The sequence below is a fragment of the Ochlerotatus camptorhynchus genome, unplaced genomic scaffold (assembly GCF_037179485.1).
Source record: "Ochlerotatus camptorhynchus isolate MF236.1 unplaced genomic scaffold, CSIRO-AGI_Acam_v1.1 ptg000082l, whole genome shotgun sequence".
NCBI classification, from domain to species: domain Eukaryota; kingdom Metazoa; phylum Arthropoda; class Insecta; order Diptera; family Culicidae; genus Ochlerotatus; species Ochlerotatus camptorhynchus.
Genome location: NW_027040572.1, coordinates 2,131,735 through 2,158,189, shown reverse-complemented (window position 1 = coordinate 2,158,189; position 26,455 = coordinate 2,131,735). Strand labels below are relative to the sequence as shown.

The 26,455-nt window shown below is 38.7% G+C and overlaps 1 protein-coding gene across 1 annotated transcript; it reads right to left on the bottom strand.

The window, feature by feature from the left end:
* Positions 1 to 663: 663 nt before the first annotated feature.
* On the bottom strand, positions 664 to 24,947 carry ssp6 (short spindle 6). Its single transcript, XM_065217995.1, has 5 exons — positions 24,200 to 24,947; positions 10,286 to 10,636; positions 9,915 to 10,220; positions 2,486 to 3,067; positions 664 to 2,297 (listed from the first exon to the last, which is right to left on the bottom strand). Exons 1-5 carry the CDS (start codon positions 24,275 to 24,277, stop codon positions 1,482 to 1,484), a joined length of 2,133 nt encoding a protein of 710 aa, XP_065074067.1. The 5' UTR covers positions 24,278 to 24,947; the 3' UTR covers positions 664 to 1,481.
* Between the last annotated feature and the right edge of the window lie 1,508 nt (positions 24,948 to 26,455).

Below are 26,455 nucleotides of genomic sequence, written 5' to 3'. Positions count from 1 at the left end.
AGAGAAGGAGTTTAGCGAGAAAAACTAAAAAGGGGAGGAGCTTTAGCTGGGTGGACACTGATATTCTGCAGTCTTGCAACCTGGCGCAGACACCAGACAACGTCTGTCCAGCAGCAGACGGGCCGAGACCCTTGCGAGTGCCCAATCTTTGAACCGAAGAACTGTCCAGTCCGATTTGCTGATCAAGCTGCCTACACGTCATCATCAGCTTCCAAAGGCTTTAAGCCTGTACTACCTTCGGCCCTTTTCAGGAACACGAAGATTTTCCAAAAGAGTAAAGTTTCTGAACATGTCCCAACTAAAATCCATATAATAAGGTTCTTTTCAGGGTTATCATAGTCATACTATAGAGTATGAACGGAGAGAACCCCGCTTAAATTCCTTTACCTAGACAAAACAAAAGCTCCTGCTGAAGTTAACAAATAACTTTTTTTATATAAAAACCACGTAGTCCAACCCCATAGGGCTGTACCTTGTAGTTTTTTATTTTGTGAAAAATACGGTTCGAACCAAAAAAAAGTATATGGGTGATTATGTCTGAAGTCCGATCGACTATCATTGCGTTGATGGCTGATTTATAGGGCAAGTGTTCCAGTAATGTGACGATACATGTAAATATATTACTTATAGTGATATTCGGCCTCGGGTTGTAATTAAACACAATTTTACACACTTCAGTTTTCTACGCTTTATTTTATTATGACAACTTTTACATCTATGTAGGGTCTTTTTTCTCGTTTCTCTCCTGTTTGCGTCAAAGCTTCCCCTGCAAAGTGCCACAGCTTGAAATCTTTCATTCCGTAAATTTAGGTTCTAAATATGTAATTTGGGTTATAAATGGCTTTTTGCTTCAGTTTTCTTTTATTCGTTTTGAGTTTCGCGATAGTTGTGTTATTGATATTGGTATAAAAAAAGAACTCTGGATCAATGCGACTTGGTAGCGGTTTTGTCATTTGCTGTTTCGTTTCTTTATAAACATTTGATATCAGTTGGCTATACTCAATGTTTGTTATTAAGAAATTGAGTTTTAGTTTTACGATTGCTGACTTATGTAGTAAACTATTTTTTTAATTAACGCCCTACTTATTACCAAAATGTAAAAACTTGATGGTTTCGTTTTTGGCTTTGCGTATTTGCAATTTTGAAAACTTTGAATACCTTTTCATTGTTGTTGTTGTTGTTGGTTTTGTATTGCGACAATATAATTAGCACACTAAATATCCTATATGGGGTCCAATATGTCTATAGACGGAATATCAACCGAAAAATTTCGTTACTTACTAAAGTGGCTGTTTATAACGTTAAACGTTTTGCGTTAATTTTCTTAGGTGTTGGTAGTTTTTTTTTCAGAACAAAGCTGGTCTACAGGTCAACCCAACTGGTTCACGGAAAATAATGCCTCTGCTTACGGACATCTATGTAGATTTACAATAATAACCGATGAGAATGTCCAAATTCGGAGTTAGTCTAATGCAAGCAATCTACAGTCGAGCAATTTCGGTAAGGTTGGCCATTTGCTTCTTACTTCCGGAGCCTGCAGTGCTTCCACCGCCCAGACTGGAGTAGTAGCCGGATTTGTCGTGCATAATTTCCATTGTGCTAGATGCACTTCCACCGCCGGTTCCACTTGCAGTCGAGGGACCTTCGATGCACGACAAGCTCGGGTCCGATATGTTGTACGGTGCGAGGAGGTTCTCGGTCGATTTGGTCGTGATGGTAGTCGTCGTAGTTGTCGTTTCCTGTAGGAACTGTGTCGGTGGTGGTGCATAATTTTCTACATCTACAAAAGCTGAGTACCGTTCGTAACCGTTCTTCTTCGGAATGGAATTCCTATGCTGAATGGTAATGGTAGTTTGCGTACGAGTCTGAGCAGGAATGTTCGCTTTGTTCATCTCTAGGTAACCGTAACCGTACCCATAACCACCATAGCCCTTCATTGCGAGGTTGTCCCATGATTTGGGCTTGTGAACCGGCGGTCCAGCGTACATGGCAATAGGCTGGATTTGACCGGTATGAGGATTGACGTACTTCTGCACGTAGTAGTGGTGCTGATGGGTGTGCGGCCGGCTCGGACCAGCAGAGCTCGTTGCCGGGGGCTTCTTATGGGTCGAGCTAGCCGAAGCGGACGTTGACTCGCTGTGCGGTTCCCAATACAGTGTATCGGTACTGATGGAAGTGCTATAGGATGCTGGTGAATTCTCCGCAGCCGGATTGAACTCGCTGGATGTGCATGAATGAAGGCTACAATGACTGGTTAAGCTAGCGTTTAGGTCGTAAACTTTGGCATGGTGATGCTCCTAGAGAAAAGGGATGCAAATGGGAAAATGCGAAAAAGATGGTGGTGAGGACTGTGGAACTAGCATCAAAGTACAAAATGCATTCCGGTATGATAGGATGGTGTTAAAACCCAACGACTGATCTTCCACAGAACATGATCGTTTTCTACAAGGAATTGTTGCAATCTACTCTACGCATCAAAACTTACGTGCTTGTCTTTACTATGGCGATACAGATAGCTAGGCTGCGACTGTGGTGAAATGTGTGGCTGTGACTTGGGACGGGGAATGCGCTCTTTGCTGCCGCCCTCTTTTGCTTCCTTATCCCGATGTTTGTGCTTGTGATGATGGTCTTTGTGGTGTTTGGACTTGCGCCGCGTAGGAACACATTGTGGATCACAGCAAGGACTGGCGAGATCGTACGCATCGAGGCTGGTGTTGTCCTTGTCGGCTTTGTTGCCTTTGTCACCGCCACTGCGCAGGAAGTGACCCATGCACGGGTTGCACGAGTGCCCGTGTAGATGCCGTCGCGATGAGGATTTCGTTGATTTGGTGTCGTAGTTGTGAAGACTCTTCGTTGGCGATGTAGGCTTCGGTTTCTGGCCGCTGCCTAAGTTGCTATTGTCAAGGGAAGAACCACGGATTATATGTTGATGATCTTTACACAATTTGGCCGCAGGTTGAGCACAGCTAGGGTTGAACGATGCGGCACCCGAGGAGTACTCGGCAGTGCCGCTAGCACCAGTCGAGGATGAAGGGTGGATTACGTAGCGGTAGTTGCTGTCCAAGCACTGTAATTTATAGAAAATAAAGAATGAAAAGGTTCTCAATATATGCTGCCTTTTAAAAGGGATTTAAAATGCTGATCGCTTTACTCAGGGTGACCAGTGAACCGGGAAATCGGGAAAAAGCCGGGAATCCGAAGTCACCGGAAAAAGAAACGGGATAACCTGTTTCTTTTTAACTCTTTATTGTTCCAAATCCAATATAAATTACATTTCATTTTAACCTAGGTGCTCCAGCTACTAGATCCTTTGAAGTGCTTTTTTCCTGGTAGTGTAACAACTACACCATATTGGCATATTTCCTGTTTATAAGGGGATACGATCATTTTATATATTTGTAACATTTGGCTTGAATGCCCTCAAAGTGATCTTTAAAAGTTAATTTTTGGTCAAGTGGTAATACAAGATATTTAACTTGGTTTGACCGACCAGGATTGGAACTCAATTCATAGTGACTATGTGACTACTACTAGGTTTCAAAAAGGAAGCTCTTGACTTATGTGGAAATATGATAAGTTGAGTTTTGGAAGCGTTGGGAAAAATCTTCCATTTTTGTAAATAAGAAGAGAAAATATCCAAACTTTTCTGCAGTCTGCTGCAAATAACACGAAGACTTCTTTCTTTAGCGGAAATGCATGTGTCATCAGCGAACAAAGATTTGTGGCAACCCTGAGGCAAATCAGGGAGGTCCGAAGTGAAAATGTTATACAATACATATAGCCCAAGAATGTTACCCTAAGGAACTCCTGCTCTAACAGGTAGTCGTTCAGATTTTGAATTTTGATAATTTACCTGCAGAGTTCTGTCAGTTAAATAATAGAGTGGAAAATTAAACTCTTCAGTTTAGCAATCAAATTGTCATGCCAAACACTGTCGAATGCTTTTTCTATGTTTAGAAGAGCAACTCCAGTTGAGCAGCCTTCAAATTTGTTTGAACGAATTAAATTTGTAACTCTTAAGAGTTGATGAGTAGTTGAATGCCCATGGCGAAATCCAAACTGCTCATCTGCAAAAATTGAGTTCGTATTGATGTGAAGCATCATTCTATTTAGTTGAAGATGCTAATTTCAAATAACAGACTGTAGTGGTAATTTTTATACGATAGATGGAGTAGATGAAAGCATAGAGTTGATAGTTCCGTTAGAGTACGGCAGTGTAAAGATTGTATATAGATATTAGAATAGCGAACTAGGACAACTTTTTTAAGGAAGGTACAAATCCCTTTGGAGAGGGATGGTGAGGGGGGAGTTTGGTAAAGAGAGATGAAAAAACCGATTTGTACCTTCCTTAAAAAAGTTGTCCTAGTTCGCTATTCTAATATCTATACCCCTTTGGAGAGGGATGGTGAGGGGGGAGTTTGGTAAAGAGAGATGAAAAAACCGATTTGTACCTTCCTTAAAAAAGTTGTCCTAGTTCGCTATTCTAATATCTATATACAATCTTCACACTGCCGTACTCTAACGGAACTATCAACTCTATGCTTTCATCTACTCCATCTATCGTATAAAAATTACCACTACAGTCTGTTATTTGAAATTAGCATCTTCAACTATGTAAATCGTTGACTTCACGTAGAAGTAATACTAAAAACATATAGTCAAAGATCATTCTATTCAAAATTATCATTTCATAAAGTTTACTTATTGAAGAAAGCAAACTTATTGGACGGTAGCTAGAAGCTTCAGCTGGATTTTTATCCGGCTTCAAAATTGTAACTACTTTTGTATTTTTCCATTTATCAGCAATGTATGCCAAATGGAAACATCTCGTAAATAATTTTACCAAGAAAGACAAGGAACTCTCTGGGAGTTTTTTTTTATGAGGATATAGAAAATTCCATCGTCACCTGGAGCTTTCAAGAGATGAACTAGCCTATGGCTAAAAATCTCTCTAATAAAGGAAAAAAAAAAAACCTGGAGCTTTCATATTATGAAAGTTTTTAGTTATAGATCTTATTTCGTCCAAATCAGTTCCAGAATCATCAAAAATCCCGAGCAACCTGATTCTCAATAGGACTAGTAAGACCCAAACTGAAATTATGGGACTCTCGAATTGCTTAGCAAGTTTCTGAGCTTTTTCCAAATTTGTGATCAAAGTTTTACCAACAATCAATACGAAACTAACGATTTTAAATTGGCTCACCACTTTAGTAGCCTATTGGTCCCAAGCAAACGATTAACGTACCCTATTCTAGTCGAAATTCTAGTACTACGCAATGTTTGTTTTGATTCGCTATGAAAGTTTGACAGATAAAATGAGGGGTTATTGGTTTTTCCTATGTTTCGAGGGGTGATTCGACAAGCTTGGGACCGAAGATAGTACCAGAGGTGAGCCAAAAAGTTGAGCACGTTTCTTTGGGACCTACTTGTCTTAGAGTTACCTCTATGGTTTTACCACCTTCTTTAAGCGCTGGAATAGGTTTTTGAGGTTTTTTCAAAATGTTTGTGAGTTTCCAAAAGGGTTTGGAACTGTGGTCTAATTTAAAAACATTATTTCCAAAAATTTTGTTCCTCAGGGCAGATAATCGCTTTTTAATTTGCTTTTGCAAATCCCGCCAGATAACTTTCATGGCAGGATCGCGTGTTCTTTGATATTGTCTCCTACGGACATTTTTGCTGAAGATCGTCATCTATTATAATTGAATCGAATTTAACCTCGCATTTTGGTACTGAGGCAGCTCTTGCTTTAACTATAGAAGTAGTGAAAGAATCAAGAGCATGATCAATATCAAATTTGGTTTGCAAAGGAATGTTTGGATCAAAGCTATGTTCCATAAATGTTCGATATTGCTCCCAATCAGCTCTGGTAATTGAAAGTAGAGCTGTTGGGATTAGAAATTATTTCTTGGGATATTTCAAAAGCTAGAAGGTGATCAGAACCTAAGTCAGCATGGGTAACCAATTGGCTACAAAGTTGACATGAATCAGTTAAGACCAAATCAATAGTTGAGGGATTTCTTGCTGAAGTAAAGCATGTTGGGCTGTTTGGATATTGAATAGTGTAATAACCTGCAGAACAATCATCAAACAGAAAATTACCATTGGAGTTACTTTGAGCATTATTCCATGAGCGGTGTTTTGCATTAAAATCACCAATAATGAAGAATTTAGACCTATGACGGGTAAGTTTCTGAAGGTCACCCTTGAGAAAATTCTTTTGCTGGCCTACGCATTGGAATTCAATAGGCAGCTAAGCTATAAACGTAAGTTGTCCAAATTCTGTTTCAACAGAAATTCCCCAAGTTTCAAAAACTTTGGTTTCAAATGAAAAAAAGAATTTTATGTTTGATTCGTCTATCAACAAGACGATCATTTCTATAAATGAAATAATTTGCGTCCACGAGTTTTGTCATGGTAGTGATATCGAAATCAATGCATTAGGGATTAGGCAGACCATCCGAACTGAATGTAATCCTTTTTGAAGCAAACCAAGGTCGATGATTTAATTGATCCATACTATAAAATAGTGTATTCATGGTCACTTGTGGTCTGAAGTAAAGAAGTACAACTATAATGTGACCATAATAGCACCGACAAACTGACATGAATCATCATACAAATTACAAAGAAATTTCTGATCAAAGCACAAAACTGACATCTGCCGCCGTGTTCGTGGAAAATATTTATCCTAGCCACAAACACGCGTACAAAATGTATGAGTTGGCTCGTGTCTAATCTATTTCGGACAAATTATTTTTATCTAGATAAAACATTTCTATGGTTTTGACAGATGGGATCGCTACACATTTGAATCGGCCTTTATGGATTCTCGATCAAGAGTTAAGTTTCAGTTTCACGTCAGTTTATCGGTGTTAATAGTACGTTCAGACTACAGAGTTATAACATAGAGGTAACTCTAAGACTAGAAAATCCCGAAATAACGTGCTCAACTTTTTGGCTCAGCTCTGGTACTCTCTTCGGTCCCAAGGTAATTGATTCACCCCTCGAAACATAGGAAAATCCACTAACTCCTCATTTTATCTGTACTGTACTGTACGTCTAGACACGAACCGGCTAAGCCAGCCTGGTCAAATGCTGACCTCAAGCATCTTAGGACTGTGAAGCGGGCAGCTCTCAGACGACATAGCAAGTATCGCACGGACTCCACGAGAATGAGATATATGGCGGCGAGCACTGAATACAACCAACTTAATAATCGTTTGTACAACGCATATCAGGACCATTTGCAAAGGCGCTTCAAGACAAATCCCAGAAGTTTTTGGCGTTACGTCCATGACCAACGGATGGAATCCGGACTGCCCTCTACGATGACCAACGGATTGTTTGAAGCTGATTCCACCACTGACATCGCCGACCTGTTCCGTTCTCAATTCAGCAATGTTTTCACTAATGAACACATCGGCCCGCAGGATGTAGCCGTCGCCATCAGAAATGTTCCTCAACTTTCGGCCTCTGGGCTACAGTTCGTGATCACGAACGATATGGTTATATCAGCCGGAAAGGATTTAAAATTCTCCGCGGGATGTGGTCCGGATGGGATTCCATCGCTTGTCCTCAAATGCTGCACGGATACACTAGCAAGAGTATTCAACCTATCTTTGGCTACTGGTGTATTCCCAAACTGCTGGAAGCAGTCGTATGTTTTCCCAGTTTTCAAGAAAGGCTGCAAGCGGATTGTTTCGAACTATCGGGGCATAGCTGCGTTGAGCGCCACTTCTAAGCTGTTTGAGGTGATCGTTCTGCATAAGCTGGTTCAGAACTACGCACACTACATTTCGATTGATCAGCACGGATTTATGCCTAACCGTTCGACGACAACTAATTTGACTTGTTTCACTTCGTTCGTGATCCGCCAAATAGAAAATGGTCAACAAGTAGACGCTATTTACACAGACTTATCCGCGGTGTTTGATAAAATGAATCATCAAATCACAGTTGCTAAATTCGACAAGCTGGGAATGAACAGTAACTTGCTTTCCTGGCTTCGATCCTACCTAACCGGTCGAAGTATGTCCGTCAAAATTGGAGACCACGTTTCGCCCTCCTTTCCGGTTTGGTCCGGTGTTTCCCAAGGAAGTCACTTGGGGCCGTTTCTATTCTTGCTGTATATGAACGATGTCAATTTCATCTTGAAATGCCTAAAACTCTCGTATGCCGATGACCTGAAGCTTTACTACACGATTAAGCAACCACAAGACGCGTTTTTTCTGCAACAACAACTGGAAGCCTTCGCTGAATGGTGTCATATTAATCGAATGTCGCTGAACGTGTCCAAATGTTCGGTTATTTCATTTGGCCGCAAGCAATCACTCTTCCATTTTAGCTATGCTTTGGGAGGCGTGAATCTACAACGTGATTCGACAGTCAAGGACCTGGGGATTCTGGTTGATACAAAATTAACCTTCAAGGATCACGTCGCGTACGTTGTGTCTAAAGCCTCATCGCAACTAGGATTTTTATTTCGCTTTGCAAAAAAGTTCAAGGACGTTTAGGACGCTTTATATTGCTCAATTGTGCGCCCTATCTTGGAGTATTCGTCTATCGTCTGGTCTCCTTATTACCAGAATGAAACTCAACGCATCGAAGCTGTTCAGCGAAAATTTGTCCGGTTCGCTCTACGTCATCTTAGGTGGAGAGATCCATTCAACCTGCCCAGTTATGAAAGTCGTTGTCTACTTATAAATCTGGAATTACTAGAAGCAAGACGCAACGTGGCAAAAGCGTGCTTTGTTGGGGATCTTCTGCAAGGCAACATTGACAGTCCTACGCTTCTTAGTTTCTTGGACATCAACACACGTCGTCGCAATCTTCGGTCGCACTCGTTTATCACCATCCCTCCGGCAAGAACTAATTATGGCTTTCACGAACCTTTGCGAAGCATGTCCCGTGTATTCAACCGGTGTTATTATGTGTACGATTTCAACGTGTCACGAGAAACAAACAAGCGTAGTTTTAAACAAGTTTTATGTTAATTTATGTTATTCGTTAGTTTTGTATTTAGTTGTAGAACAGGTGTCATTGGGGTAAACATTTTACCTGTTGACTGATAAACAATAAACAGTCAAACTTTCATAGCGAATCAAAACAAACATAGTGTAGTACTAGAATTTCGACTAGAATGGGCTACGTTAATCGTTTGCTTGGGACCAATAGGCTAGTCAAGTAGTGAGCCAATTTAAAAACGTTAGTTTCGTATTGATTGTAATAACATGTTTTAGCGCTATCTTGATGGTGGTTTCTGTGTTGCAATTATTTGACAACCGTTATAACATGTTATAACTCTCCAGCCTGTACAGCGTTTAAGATCTATAAAAATCTAAACACATTTTTTTAAATTATTTACACCTGTGTCGTGCACAGGTTGCACACGTGGACGCGACGATACTGCAAGGTAGCAAATTTACAGGTATATTGACCACTGAAAAGTGCTGTTTAAATTTGTTTTAGCTTTAGGTAGTTTCATTTTTTTACTTATCTCTAAAACCAATAAAAAACGTTATTGGATACCCTTCTGGAAGAATTAAAAAAACGTACTGTTACATTTTGCGATCATAATTTGGCTACAGTGTTGCCAACTCTTCGATTTTTACATTGGAACATCAACCGGGAAAATTTCCAAAATTCCGAGAATAAATGGGAAAAAAAAACCGGGTCACCAGGTTTAAAACTTAAATAACAAAAAATTACCCTCTTCGATATTTTTTTAATATTTTTAATTAAAATCCTTATGAAAAATGCTACCTTCTGTGAACATTTCAAACTAAACACTTAAACAAAATATTTTCTTAAGTGATTTTTAGTCTGAAGCTAGTTCATCACTATACCATGTAACAGTCTTGAGTGGGGTAAACCCTGAACCCCTAGAACACGATAGAATGACACTGTATACTCACATGGTACGCTAGCATGAATTGGGCGGGCGGTGGTACGATGTATGTCTTTTGGCGTAATAGCTTTTTGACGTCTTCCGTCGATGCGGCCGGACGGCAGAACGATGGACCGGCGCCCGATTCCACATCCGTCGTAGAACCGGGATCGATGTCATCGCTGGCAACGGTAGCTTTCTTCCGTGCCGGTAAGCTGTGAGTTTTCCATTTTCCCTCCAACAGTTCCCTCTCCTTCAGACATATCCGCTCGAGATCGTTCATTTTGCTTTTCAGTAGCTCCTGAAGTTGAATGTACTTGAGATGTAGCTCGACCTGTGGGGGATAAACGGATTGTAAGTACCAGTAGAAAGCGATAATTGATTGACCAAAAATTATACCTTCCGACAGCAATCCTCAAACAGCACCACCATTCTCATTCGGTTATCACAGTTTTTGATGAAATTGACCAGGGTCTTGTGTTCGGCCTTCTCCATGTCGTATCCATTGATCGATAGGATGACGTCACCCTCGCGCATACCCGCTCGATAGGCCGGCCCATCGTACTCGACGTAGTCCACGTAGGTGATCATTTCGACCTCCTGCTCCTTCTTGTAGTGGATTCCGTAGCTCTGCAACGTGAACCCATAGGAACCGTTCTTCTTCTCGACAATGATCGTTCGCCGGCGTCGATCCTCGTCCGGTTTGGTCGACGCAATACGGTCGGATTTGACCTTCTCCAGCACCTGAGACTGGGGATGAAAATGGAAGATATGTCAGCTTTAAGCATCTGAATAAGCAGTTCAAAATACTGTACAGAAAGTGCAAACATAATCATCAATCTTAATCCGTATTTTATGTTCATTTTATCTGGTCGCACCATCGGTGCGAGATGCAAAAATTGAAATTTTGGTTTATTAGCCCACCTCATAACATCGGATTTTCGTTATGAAAAGAACTTCGCTACACAGCTGGGGTAGAAAACTGTTACAGTACCACCCCTCATTCCACTCCGTTGGCATGTTCTTCCTAGGTGACTGTTTATATAAACTGTGCCTCACATAACACCTCTGCCAGTGCCAGCCAGCCGCTTTGCATTTCCCTCATTTTCCCTGCAAATGTCGCTAATGGTCGTCGGGATCTTTGCCGCGTGAATCTAGGGGCGCGGTGGAGGCGTATGTTCCATGTGAAACGGAAAGCCCTAAAGCTATAGCAATTTTTCATTTTCCACCTTCCCAAGCTTCTTTAGTAAACACGGTGTAGAATTTAGGCCGTACACCCTGCTGGCTGTACTGCCGCGCCTGGACCGTTTATCGGTCTCCGAATGTCGCATGTCTACAAACCATGCCTGTGTAGCGACATACAGCAGGAAGCTTTTCACTGTAGCATCAGGTTATGGCCTCCTTATAATGGGGAAGGACTCGAACGGTTATCGTCGTTGGGGACCGTCTGTCGTTGAAATTCACGTGACATAGCTTGAGGTGTATACGGAATGAAGAGAGATTATTGCAAGGCTCCAGTCGCCATACTGCTGTATTATTTCGTGATGGATGATGCGAGTGCCCTAACCTATTCATATGCGCTTAGTGATTTGTAAATGTTCTTTCGGTTCTGTCTTCCATTCCCGGCTAGATATGTGTATGCTGTTTGTTGATTAGTACACCGGTTGTTGATTGTCGGGTTTCTTTATAATAGCATGTGTAAAACAGTTCAATAAAAGCAATCAATATAGTTACGTAAGATAGCATGTCCTTGTATCTCTTCTACGTAATTACAATGCATTGGATCAAAAATTTCTCCGTAAAGACAGTAATTTTATCGCAATACAATTTAATATTCACTTTGGGGTATCTCCCTTAGTTCAGTCAATTAAGGTGCAGCAGAACATTTCCACCCCAAATGACGAATCCATCAGACGCAAGCTCCTCCAATTTGCATGAAGCTTGTTTGTTATGAGTCATCATTCACAATTAAGCTAAAAGTGTCATTTTTTATCTTCAAAAAAAAAATTGTGGATTTTCAATTTTTAATAAATCATAGCACATAGTTGCAGGAAAAAAAACCGTAGGGGTTGTGTCCGAAGTACGACCACTAGGGTGCCAATGAAATGTATATGAAAATAAATCCATCGAACTTTTGAAACGGCCCATATAAAAAAATGTTCATTGCCTCGCAAAAAGACCCTATGCAAAATGGCTAAAAATCTTTAAAATAAAGATATAAAAAAACCCTATGCAAAATTTGGTTTAGGGGTGTTGCAAAGCGGTTTAAAGTTTGATCCTTATTTCATCTTAAAAATATTCGACAAAAAATTGTTTTCCAGTTAACACTAGATCTCTACGTTTCATACATTTTGAAGACATCAGAAAAATAATACGATTTCATAAATTTCATTTAGGTACATGTATATTTTTCAGATGAAAAAAAAAGTTAAGGGTTGTGTCCAAAGCACGACCGCATTGTTGACGTATGATTAAAACATTATTTTTGCTGCTCCTTTCAATAATAACAGAAAAAATGGTTTAGAAATGTATCATCATCATATTCATATTCATATTCACATTCATATTCATAATCATTATATTGCATATCAGCTGATGGCTTCGAGCAGTGCACCCAGAACGACACATAGGTTCATTTACTTTCATTTTTTGTCTTAAGAAACAAAATAAGAATTTTTTTTTTTTTTTTTTTTTTTTTTTTTATAGTCACTTTAACGCTCTTGGGTCATTCGTGACTTGTCCGGGGGTGAGATTTGAACTCGTGACTTTGGCGTGAGAGGTATGGATGCTAACCACTACGCCGGGGTCGCCCCCGATATAAGAAATTGTTTTAAACATCTATTAGTGATGGTTTCTAAATTGAACACAGTTTAAGCACCTTTAAAAGCAATAAAAGCATTGTTTTTACACACTGGAGACGATGATAGATGATTTGTACACACATATTCGTAATGTGGTATGTAGAAAAAAGGTAAAATATATGTGAAATATGTATCCAGATCTTATTCATACAATTCAGGTCCATTTTTTTATGGTATGTAATTAGTAATTTACTGTTTTGTATGAAGATGTCTTTCGTACGCATACCAAAACACGTTTATTTAATTATTGTAGGAACAGCCATTATTGCATGACGTGCCGTATCACCTTAAAAATGAATAATTCATTATTGATTTTTTTTTAAATTGGTATTTGAATAAAACCTAAAATTAAAATTTAATTTTTGAAACTAGAAAATCAGTTTCTTTATTATTCATAGTAAGGTTCCAGACATGTTCACCTATGCAGAAATCAAAGTGCACCTGACATCACAAATCTTTATGTTGCAGAACTATGACCGACAAGCGGCATTCAACTAAATCTTATCTAAGTTATCTTAAATTCATTTTATCTTTACCTGTCCTCAATTAAAAATATATGGAATAGCAAACGTTTTAACTGAATAAATGGAATGTCCATTTGATTGTTTCACTGTAGCATATTAAACTTCCAAAAGAATGGATCAAACCTTATATGTACTGTTTCGAAAATAAGTTGTAAGCATTTTCAACCTCTATTCAATTTTCATACTGCCGTACTCTAGCGGAACTATCCACCTACCCTCTTCAGACCTTTCTCTAGCTAATAAATTATCACACTAAAGCTTCATGTTAGATAGCATTTTCAACCAACTCTGAAAATCGTAAACTTCATGTATGAAGTAACATAAAAACACTTTGAATGTAACAACTCAAGGCGGGAGTAACCGTCAACAATGCTGATGATGGTACAGCACGCAAAAACCACCCTATTGCTTTCTTTCTGAGATTACTAAGTTGGTAACGAAGAGAGGAGCAACACAATAGTTGGATAAAGAATAATTCTCGATGAAAATTTCAAAAGGTCCTATCTGCTTAGATCGATTCTCTTCATCGACTTTCTCTTTTGATAACCACGCCTACGCAAACATATTTTGTGCTCTTTTTGCCACACAGTTTGATAGCAAAAATTATTGTCTTGCGCTTAGAACTTTAAACACAACAATTAATGCTTTGAAATTGAGTTATAAACGAAAGAGATAGTCGATGAAGAGAATCGATCAATGCAGATAGGACTTTTTTAAATGTTTATCTAGAATTGCATTATAACACACCATCGACTGGAAATGCTTTCGGCAACGTGGGGTCCCAACAAACAATTTGAGTTGATCAACAGCTGAATAAGCTATTTTTTTGCTGAAGAAGCTTGTTTTTGCCTGAATAAGCTCTTATTCAACATTCAATGTTTGTTGGGGCTTTAGGTAGTGATGAAACCACCGACAAACCTACATGAATGACCATAGCAAAAACAATAAAATTTCTGAGCAAAGCACACTACTGACATCTGGCTCCGTGTTCGCGAGAAATATTTAGCTAAGCCATGAACCCGTATGCAAAAGTTATGAATTGGTTCGTGTCTGATCTATTCTGGACAAATTATTATTATCTAGATAAAAAAATCCTATGGTTTTGACAGTTCGGATCACTGCACATTTAAATCGGCCGTTTAATATTTTCGGGCATAAGTCAGAATTTAGTGTCATGTCGGTTTGATGAAACGTCGCTAGAACTATTCCACAGCCGCAGACAATATGTGAGCAAGTCAAACGTGCACTTTTTTGCCCGTAGATTTGAAGAAATACTTCAAATCTCCTCATAAATTGTATGATCTAGGTAAAGAAGTGTGCGTTTGACTAGTACTGTCGCATTAAATTGACCTTCGCTCTTTAGACCTTTCTCTAGCTAATAAATTATCACATGTTAGATAGCATTTCCAACCAACTCTGAAATGTTTCTTTTCTAATCCATTAAAAATTCTTTAAAATGAAAAAAGGTTCTTCAATAATTTATGTCATGTCCTTCTTTAGAAATTAATTTCACAAAAACAATTAAAAAACTACTCGCTTCTTACGCGGTTTTGTTTTACACGGTTTTTTTTACGCGGATTTCAGAATTTACGCGGATTTTGGAATTTACGCGGTTTTTTACGAGGTACGTATCCCCCGCGTAAAAAGCGACTCCAGTGTATTCTTTTAATTATTTTCATGATCTTTGAGTTTGGTCTTCTTATAAATTTTGGACAGTGTGACAAAACAGGTTTTTGCACTTTTTTTAAACATCGAACAATCTTTTTTAAAGTGATATTAGTAGCTTTAGCAGCCATGTAAAAGATTGTGAAGAAAACACATCAATTTTCAATTGTTTTGGCCTAATTTGATATCAGTTCTGAACGTCATTCTTGCTGAAAAAAAAATTTACTCTTTCGTATGGAGACATTTATAAAAGCGTAGGTCACACAGCGCATGAGTAACCTACGCTTTTATAAAATTTGCCATACGAATGAATAAAACTGACTCTCTCTCTCTGAGTATGATTCGTTTTCAGTGTACTTAGTCAGCGGTACCAATCTTAGTGTGTACGATGTTTAAATTTGGTAAGCTTTTAACCGAATAAACGGAAAAATCAAGCGCAACTATTCAAATCGACGTATCTGCTTTTGTAAACAATCACTTTGATCGACGATTTGTGGCAACTGCTAGCTCTCTCACAGAAACTAACAACACCAGCTTGTAAGAGAAAGATTCCCCTACCTGATGATGGTGTTTGTTTGCATGGATGAGTTACCAGTTAAGACAAATCGTCAATTGAAGTGATTGTTTACAAAAGCAGTTGCGTCGATTTGAATAGTTACGCTTGAAATGGTATATTATGAATTGTTACAAAATATTGCATAAAACCGCCAATAAGCCAATTTGCCAAAGACCACAATCTTCTATCTAATGGAGATGTTAATTTAAAGCAAACAATAGGTAGCCAAATAGCGCTTTTGTGCCGCTCAACTGAACTTTCCTCCTTTTAATAGGTCTTGTTCATCTGAACATTTTTGCTGGAATCCTTCCATTAACTGAGAAAGTCGATATTGGAACGTGTAATTTAAGTCGACCTTCTATAGCGGCTAACGGTATGCCAAATGCAGGGCTGGTAGCAGGTCACTTTTTAGTGACTTTGTCACTATTTTGAAGTCAGTCACTAAAAAGTCACTTTTCAAACCAAAAAGTCACTAAAGTTAATATTTCCCTAAAAATAGTCACTAAAGTCACTTTTTCACAACTAAAATAGAGTGAAATGGAAAAAATAACAACATTTTTAAATTGAGTACTTGGCATTAAGGAAGTTAAAGAATTCTGGGATGATTTTTGAGGGTACTTCCAAGAGAACTCTAAAGAGTTCGAAATAAATTCCGAGAAGAATTCCAATTTTGAGGGTTCAATCTCAAGGAATTCTGAGATGGTTTTTTTGTTTTGAGAATTCTGAGAAAATACAATGAAAATTCTGAGGAGAATACGAATTGAATTTCCAATATAATTCAGGGGAGAGGTCCAAAATTATTCTAAACAAAAATTTATGATATTTCTGATGCTAATTTCATGGAAATTCCAAGGAGAATTCAAGTAAATTTAAAATGGATTTATGGGAATAACCTGCATGGAAATTCTGGAATAATAATAATTAAAAAAAAAAAAAAACAAATATAATCTACTTTAACTAATTACGATTTTTTAATTCATGCATGAAGTTATCGATGTACATAGTTGGAGATGCTTAACGTCAAATATCAGACTTAAAGTGAACATTGTATACGATAGATGAGGAGATGAAAGAATAGAGTTGAGTACGGTAATGTGAAAATTGTATATAGAAAGTAGAAGTAGAAAGCAAGCAAAGGACATATTTTAGGAAGGTACGAACAGGTATAGCAATCAGGTAGATGCTTACGTCAGATGGCGATTTGAGTGTGAAACAATTGATAGAACTGTTTCCGCACATCGGAGGTACATGAACTAATCGGCGATCATCCCTTTTGCCAGTGTCGCGGGGTGAAACACCCCTCCCTATCCCTCATCAACGGATGAGTTTGGTAAAAGGGATGCTCTACCCGATTCGTACCTTCCTCAAAATTGTTTTAGGCTCGCTTTTTACTTTCTATATACAATTTTCACACTGCCGTAGTACAACGGAATTATCAACTCTATACTTTTAGTCTGATATTTGATGTTCAGCATCTCCAACTACGAAAAGAATCTATTTCCAAGTATGTTGTCCATTGTTCTGCAAATTATTTCCAGAATGCAATATTATTTTTGTTAAGCTTGATTTAGAAGCAAGTTTAAGAGGAGTGAAATAATTCTAAAAAAGTTCGTGAGATCATTCAGAAAAAAATATATGAAATATTCTTAGCGAATTATCAAAATTTTAAAGATTTCAATGGCAGAATCAAATTCAAGATCTTAGAAAAAAAAATTCTGTCGTTGTAATGATCTATTTAACCCTATTTAACACTAACATTAAAAAAATCTTTGGGAAAATCCGGAAATTGAACTAAGAGCATTTGAAGTTAGGAGATTCCGTTGAGAGTTTCGATATAATTAGAGGAATTCATGAAATGTGATTTTAAGTACCATGACATAAACAATTTATTTTAATATTAAACCTTATGTGACTTTCTGAGTCATCATATAAATTGTAACTATTGGTTACTTATTTATTATTCAAAAGTCACTATTTGGTCACTATTTCCGTAATTTAGTCACTAAAGTCACTACTATTATATCGCATCAGCGCTACCAGTCCTGCAAATGTCCTCCGTCATATCCGCAGACGAAGTGACACAAGTTTTGACTTTAATCGAAGACAACAAATCGAGAAGACTGGTAACTCTTACATTTTCTCAAACGACCGGTATGAGACAGGCACAATCGCGTCATCTGCCGCTCAAAGGCAAATGCTCCGAACGAATCGGATAGCAAAGGTTCCATCCTCAGAAGAAAGGTTTGTGTATTTGCTTATTTTTCTATACGTTGCTTCCACCTTCGCTCGAGCGCAGCGCTACTGTGTCTATCGCTCAGATTCAGGCAAAGTTGCCAGTCTTCTTGATATGTTGTCTTCGCTTTAAATGATCCTTATTTCTTGAATTTGTGTGGTTTACATGTCTAATTTCTCAAGTGACACAGACGTGTCTTTTCAACTTTAGTTCATTTGATATTTTTTTTTAAATTATTATTTAAGTTTCTAGTCATAACAGGCCTGTTTAGAGAATTCCCACCTTGGTGGGATTGGTTTGTTTGAAATAGGAAAAAAGGAGACTACTCATAACCACTATTTACAATTACAACTACTATGTACACCTTACCTACTATATACAAATTGGTTATCAAAGCATGTTCAGTTGTGTTGCATTTCTGCACAACCCTAGTATTAATGTCCGCAATTTTAAAATCTAATTTTGGAACGTTCGCCTTGGTGGAGTTTCTAAATTCTTGTATCGAAAGGACGATCAAGGACCATCCTCAGCGCTCTATTCTGAGCGACCTGGATTTTGTTCCTATCAGTCTGTGCACATGATTCCCACACCGGAGCTGCGTAGATGATCGCAGGTGCTATGATTTGTTTGTAGACAGCCAGTTTGTTCACCCTTGAGAGGCGGCATCCCCGAGCAAAGGATTATATCAAATTGATAACAAGTTCTATTACCCGGTTATTACTTTTGGATAACTGAATATGTTATCATTATGGTTGAATTAACAGCCAACATAACAAAAATTATAACAAAAAATTGCTCGTTGGATATCACATAAATAACTTATTTTGTTATCATTGATAATATCTTGATAACAAATTATGTAAACCATACAAATTTATTCCATTAATTTCAAATCATGTTATCATTTTGACATCAACGCTTGCGCTGATAACTGGAATATGATTAGGGATTAAAAGCACTATTTTTTATTGTTTCCATACGAATAATATTTAACGTTTTGAACTAACCTTGCATCGTTTCTAAATATATAGCGAATTTTTCATGATAACAAAATTGATCAAGGCTAATAACTAAATAAGTTATGCGATAACAATTGAAAACAAAATGATATCTGGGATAACAAGACTTGTTAACTAGATGATATCGGGTTGTTATTCTACTTTGCTCGGGTCTGCGGCAAATCAGCGGATACAGACGCCTAACCAAGGCAGAACACTTGACTACGGTTTTTCTCTACATGCGAATGGAAAAGGAGCTTTTTATCGAACAACATCCCAAGATAGGATACTTCGGCAGACCACTCAACCCTTGTGTCATCCATAATTACAGTACAAGAGGGAGCGGGTTTTAGTTTGGACGATTGCCGATGGAGGAACATAATTGTTTGAATTTTAGTGGTATTGATTTTCGATTTTCCACGTGTTGGCATAATCAGCAAAAGTATCAAGGCATCGTTGAAGTTTGTTTGTTATTTCGCGAGGCATCCTTCCTTTGACGGTTATTGTGGTATCATCTGCGAACAGGAAAAATACGCAGCCGTCTTCGAGGGGAGGAATGTCGGAAGTGTAGATGCTGTAAAGCAAAGGACCCCACAGACTTCTTTGCGGAACACCTGCTGGGATGGAAAACGTGTCTGAAAGACAACCATTCAACGATACCTTAAACGACCTTTACTGGAGGTAAATAGGGGTGATTTAAACCAGATGTAATATGAAGTTGAAGTTACAAAGCTTGTACACAAGTCCGCCATGCAAGACATTGTCAAACGCCTTTTCAACGTCTAGCAAGACCATGGCTGCCAGTGGCGCCGGTGGTGTAGTGCTAATCGTGATTGACTTTCAGCCAAAGGGTCTGGGTTCAATCTAAGTCGGTGCCGCTGAGAGATTCTGAGGCATAATCACGCCTTCCTTCGGAGGGACAGTAAAGCCGTTGGTCCCGGTTCATGGGTTGATGGGTCGATAGGTAGGGTCCAGGTGTGGGTGCTGCCTCCCTGGCGTCGGTAGCATTGGTACTCAGTACGGAAAACAAATCAAGGAAAAAAAAACCATGGCTTGTGGACTTGAATACAGCTTTGTTTCTTCGGATGTTATGCATCACTCGTACTTAGCTGGTGATTGGTGGAGTGCCCCTTCCTGAACCCAAACTGTTCCGGAAGGAGAATGTTGTTGATAAACATGAGTAACCGATTGAGGATTAGTTTCACAAACAATTTGCTCAGCGCTGAAAGGAGGCTGATTGGTTTGTAGCTTGAAGACAATGTTGGATCCTTACCGGGTTTGCGGATTGGTATAATTTTTACTACCTTCCAGACGCTTGGAAAGTAGTGCAGCTCCAAGCATCTGTTGAAGATAGCGGTCAAAAGAGACTGCGCTTTCATGCTGAGTCTCTTCAAGATTAAGTTAAATATGCCGTCAAACATGGGAGCCTTCATATTCTTGGTGCAATTCAGGGCTGAGCAAATCTGTTGTACTCAGTGGTGGCACGAGTACTGGAGTTTAACGTCTTTTCCTTAACATTTAATACTTTGCGCTATGACCATAGAGAAGAAGCACAAACGGAAAAAAAAATGTCATGACATTTCTAAACTGTTTTCTGCAGGCGGCAGAACATTTGCGCACAATGAAGCAGACAAGACCAGCGGTGCGTGCGACATAAATTTATGTCATGTAGAATTTTGCTGATATCTGGCTAATTATAGCATTTATTTGATGTTTATTGCTTGGAATTATAAAATAAGAACGAATACCAACCCCTCTTAAGCTTAGATGTTAAAATTATGCGTAAATAAGGGAGTTAATAATTAACTGTCACACGCAAGCTTGCAGCTAAAATGTAATTTCAGTAAACTGGTTGAAAAATAATGGGTTACGACATTTTTCCTATTCTCTATCTCCGCCGTTTGCTTGTAATGTAGAAATACACGACCGCCCGTGTGCTGGCTGTTTTGTTTTGCTCTGGACGATGGTTTTGCAAAAAATGTACTGTTGCCACCTCTGGTTGTACTGTAATCTTATCCGCCAAAAGCACGACACAAGGGGAGCCATCTAGGTTTTGAACGCATTGCACAACCTGATCTTCAAGTAGACTTAGGATAATCGAGTAAAGCAAATGCGATGAAGCGACATGCTTGCCGATCGCATTTGCTTTCTCCCGTGGCGTGATTAAGAGCCGATCGTCATCATATTCGTCTCTGAGACAAAACATACTGGTACGCTCTTTTATAACCTCGTGAAATCGGCTCATCTCTCTTTTCTCTCGATAGTCATAGCAAGCGAGCACGTGATTGGTTGGTTACGGCTATAAATTTTGATCAATTTTTAATAGTTAACCATTGATAAACAACTAAAGTGTATCCCACATCAAATTGCATCACGGAAAAACGCTGTAGAAAATTATCCATTGGGTATTTTCTCTTGAGAATTTGGGTAGAAGTAGTTTAGAGTGCATTGTTTACACTGTATTTTTATCGCTTTCAGTTTTTCGAATGTTGAAAAAAAAAACGGCGTCACTCGAAAAGCAACGTCGCGAATTAATTATATGATTTGAGTAGTAGCTATACTGAAGATCCGAGAGATGTCGCCCCTTCAGTGGTAAGAAAATAATTTTTGCAGTATGGAGAATATCAGAAAATCCACGATTTGTGACTAAACATGCTTTCACAGAAGAAAACAAATAAACGAGTTTTTACCTTATGACCATAGTAATGTACTCGTGCAATTTTCACGCATCTAAAACTACTCATAAAGACGATAATGAATAGAAACTGCAAATTTTCATGCATTTCGAAATGGTTTCCTACCATTCCCATACATTCGAAAGTGGCTGGCCCTCTGGATGTGGATGATGTCAAATACAACAAAACATGATTAATTGATTTTTCGCAAGCACCTGTAAAATCCTCAACTCTCTCATCGGGACATCGGAAAACAACTCGGAATCGTGCAGTCAACGGTGAGTCGTGTGATTAAACGTTACTACGAAACTCTGAGCATCGAACGGAAGGAGAAATGCGGTCAGAATGCATGTTCTATTAGTGATTAGGATCACAAGCGTGTCGTGAAAGCGTTTAAGCGGAATCCCAATGCTTCGGTTAGGAATGTGGCCAAAAAGTTGAATCGGTCCAAGTCTTTCGTTCAGAGAGCCAAGGACCGGGAGGGACTGCATACGTACAAAGTGCAGAAGGCTCCAAATCGTGACGAACGGCAAAATACGTTGGTAAATTCACGGGCCCGGAAACTGTACACCCAGATGCTGACGAAGCCTCATTGTCTCATCATGGACGATAAGACTTACGTCAAGGCAGACTTCCGGCAGCTTCTAGGGCTACTGTTCTGCATCGCCCAGCACAAGTTTGATGTTCCGGAGGAAGTAAAGAAGCAGAAACTTTCAAAGTTTGTCAAGAAATACATTATTTGGCAAGCGATCTGCTCATGTGGTAAACGGAGTGCGCCGTTCGTAACTACCGGGACTGTAAACGGGGAGATCTACCTCAAGAAGTGTCTACAGAATCGTCTGCTTCCTCTGTTGAAGCAACATGAGGGTCCTACGAATCTAGCTTAGTGCCACTATTGAAATGTTGTCCTGGAGTAGTACGAAACCAACGGGGTCACTTTCGTACCCAGGGACATGAACCTCAATTTTTTTCGTCGAATAGGTGATCTATCCACGTTACACTACGTATCGTGCTGTTGCTAGGATCTGTAATCAAGACAAGTTTGTTACTTGTATTAATTTTCAGATAATTGTTACAACAAGCTACATACGAAATGAAATTGATATCAGAGTAAGAGCAGAGGCTTTAAGGAAGGCCTGTAATTTCAAGATGTTTTAATATCTTACTCGACGAGTAGTTTGATTTAAAAAAAAGGTTGTTCAACTGTTTCTAAAAAATCTGCTATGGCATTGTTGGATGTTGAAAAAGCGATCCGTAATAACTGGCATGATGATTTCGTGTACAAATCACAACGATATGGTATTCCAATATTCTTCGTGAAGATCATCCTAAAGTATATCTCTGATGCCTGCAACTTTGGCGCGCGCGTTCCACAAGGACATTGTAGACGAAATACGCGTATCTGCTAAGAATACGTAATTAAGGTAGTGGAATTAAGGTGTTTCGCTGTGAGATCCTTATTCTAGTAATCACTTCGAAACTTCAAGTGCACAAATAACAGCTTCCAGGACACGTACCACAATGAAACTGTTACTCCACGTTCGCTGCACTGCAGCATACATAAGGTAACAATTTCAGGTGAAATGAAGCACTTATTTCTGAGATGTGTCATTGAACATTCGAATTGGTAGTGCATTTACAGCCTCCGTGGCGGCCATTTGTGGACTCTACAAAGAATCACCTTAAATGTGAGTTACTAATCCTCATTTTTTTCTCCATTACGAGGATAGTTCTTACATACTATTGGTGTATTCCAAGGAAGTTCAGAGGAGTTTTCAAGGAATTTATGGAACGTCTACAAGATGAAAATTTTCGTGGCACTTAAGTTGTTGTTTACCCCAAAATAACATATTTGTTTATAATAGCTTTACAAAATGTGTCTTTAAACACATGCAATTTCACGTGGATGCCTGAAAACTCAGCGAATTATATTTAGCAAATTGAATAGAGCCTTTTATCAGTATTATTTATATTGTTTGAATAAAATTTAGGATTTTTTTTTTCTGAAAGGACATCCATGTTCCTACAACTTTGTCTCAGAAGCCTTGTTTTAAATATGGTCGAATTGCAGCACCAATTTAAATGATTGTAGCGGACAATTATGCAAAGTTTCATGGAAATCAGAGAGTGTGAAATTCGTTTTTTGGGCTGGAATTGCTTTACTTTAATAAAGCTTAGGAGATATCCATAAACTACATAGAAAACATGCCTTAAGTACGTTACGGAAAATTCAGCATAAAAATATACGTCGGAAGAAGACCAGACAGCTATCGAATTGTTGGGAAAAATAAAAAAAACCATCGTTTATTTTTTTTAGGGCTGTAAGGCTGCAGAAAACACACAAATTATTCGTAACATTGAAAAAAAAAAAAACCTACAAACTCAATCCTACAACGCAACACTTCACTATGTTTAATTGCAGTGCAGTGCGGTTGGTCAACAGCTGCTAATAATCATCGATAGAGGGAATACCTGTATTAATGACATCATAAATAGCCCCTTTTCCAAAGCATCCGAAATTCAAACGAGAGAAACGTTGTTTGCATACAAATCGCTCAGCCTATACGTAATCCCGCATCAGACATCGGTCAACACAATGCACGAAAGGCAATCTGTCGTGTGATAATAATTGCGCTCAGTTCAAAACCTATACCACTGCACAGCGCGTCTATTATAGTGGCTTTTCTCCTACGATGAGCTGTGATTCATTCTTCCATTACTATTCTACAGCCAAGTGGTTCTATCGGTGATAGCTATCAGGAGTTATGAGGATACCCATCTATAGAGGCGTGTGGACCTACCGATGACAATTCCAGCTCATCATCGCTGAACAGAGTATTTCCAGATCGATACTGTCGTTTGCTCCGGTCGGCATTCATTGTCGTTTAGCTATCACTTGGGATTATACCAGATGATCGTTTAACCTCCCAGGACAGTAACAACAACTCAGGGGGTGTTGAATATTCCTTTCCTTCTCGGGGTAGCTTGCACTTGCTGCATCTTTTTACATATTGCTATATTCGTTTGCTTTCTTCACACCATGCGAATCGATTTTTCCTCTTTTGTTTGCCACTGCTGATATCTACATGTATCGCACTATTCGCACAGGTGCTGGTACAATTCTGAACTTAGCTTCTGGCTTTTCCTTTCGCACACATTATACACGTTTTCGCAACACGTTAATTAGTAGATTTTCTGCCTTCTTGTTTACACATAATTTCAATATATACAATTTTAGTAAAGTAAGGGACGAACACTTGGGGACACTACTTCAGCACGATATAATAGTAATGAGTAGATTCTTGCTTTCTGGCGTATAGAATATAGAGACTCGAGTTACATACTCGCTTGGGAAGCATAAATAGGTAATACTGATGGATTGATTGCGAAGAATTACGCGATTATCATCTTCTTTGGTCTACTCCGCTTGATTTCAAGGTAGTGTCTTCTGTCTACCTTCGGGCGCCATGTTTTTCACTTTGCATGCTCTTTGACACTAGCTTTAGTACGCGACACGCCACACGAACTCCCGATGCAGGACTTTGACGATACGAACAGTGTGACAGTCGCCGACACAATGGGAGAGAGTGGCCACTATCAAGTGGAAGCTAGCCGCTTCAGCATGGTCCCAAATCCAGCTCTATACCTACAACAAAAATGTAAACTTTGCTAATGACTCTCGCGAGAGGAGAATCTGCGCATGTGCAAATTGTGACATGTGCACGTTGTTGGACTATTTAGGGGAAAAACGGGTACTGTGATTCGTAGCACGAAATGCAAATTGTAAGTATGTTCAAACTATGAATTGTAATACACATAGGGTGGGTGAGCCAGTAGTGGAGGTACTAAGCCAATTTATCAGTTAAAAAATATATATACGATGTACACAATCTATAACTTTCAACCTCCATTTTGATAGAAAAATATTACATTGTAATAAAATTTTAGAAAGATCGTCCTCCATTAATAGGAACACTGTTCCAGTAGTTGTGGTAGTTGCTAACTTTAGTTCATATAATAGTGGAATGCGTTGGTTTCTTATGGGTTCCACTATTATAGGAACACTACCGCAACTATAGGTGCAAAAGAGTGAAAATCTTAAGGAAAATTAATTATTTTCCGTCACTTTTGGGCATATTTTATGTTTGAAATATGCAAATATGCTTTATTTTAGGAGAGCTACCGATGAAAAATAATCTTATCCGGATCCTAATCACTATACCACTATTACTGGAGCACCTACCCTACATATTCTTTCTATGAAAATTAGTGCACTTTGCATCAACAATCTGCCGTTAAATTCGAATTCGTGGAGTACAAATCTAGAATGTTAACACATTTTGATCTGCATTATTAATTGATACTCTTAATTGGTTTTCTCTTTGGATAACAATAGCTTGGCAAAGTACTTTTCGACTCGTTTCTTCGAATGCTTAAATATGTAAATGTAGAAATTTGATTTTCACTTTTAATCAATAATGAATAGTTTTAAGGTTTGCAGTCTACAGCGTCGAAGACTATGATAATAATAAAATGATAATATTAGCGATTTCATGAAAAAAGGACTACCGAAAAAAAAAATTGCTCCGATTTCTCTCAAAACCTTGTATATTTGTATTTGTTTTCGATTCTATAACATTCTCCAGAATGTACCATTCCCTACAAAAGCATTTCCCAGAATGTACCATTCCCCAGAAAAGATGATGAAATTAGTAATTTATCACTTTTTTAGGTCATTTGGTTTTATATTTCAGAGTTATATTAGGGTAGAGAACTACTTCGGCCTAATCGCCCATTTTGGGCCTATCGAGCAGAAAACTTCAAATAAATCCATGATTTCAGAGTTAACAAGTCAATTATGCGTTTGGTACGATACTTTAGTTAATAAGCTACCAAACTAAGTTAATGAGAACGCGTGATATGAAGATTTGCACCCATTATTTCCAAAAACAAAAGAAGCGCTCCGACCGAACCAATTTTTATCTTCATACGATAGGCCGAAGTGAATTCATTGGCGTTTCAATGCGTTAGGCCGAGTTTAGAATCTGTAGGCCGAG

Excerpts from the sequence above, each read along its gene's own strand:
- ssp6 (XM_065217995.1), bottom strand. The coding sequence starts at position 24,277 with ATGAATGCCGACCGGAGCAAACGACAGTATCGATCTGGAAATACTCTG. Across the intron at positions 10,637-24,199 it reads ATGAGCTGGAATTGTCATCG|TCTCAGGTGCTGGAGAAGGT; the intron begins GTAGGTCCACAC and ends TTTCATCCCCAG. Across the intron at positions 2,298-2,485 it reads GCCATAGTAAAGACAAGCAC|GAGCATCACCATGCCAAAGT; the intron begins GTAAGTTTTGAT and ends CCTTTTCTCTAG.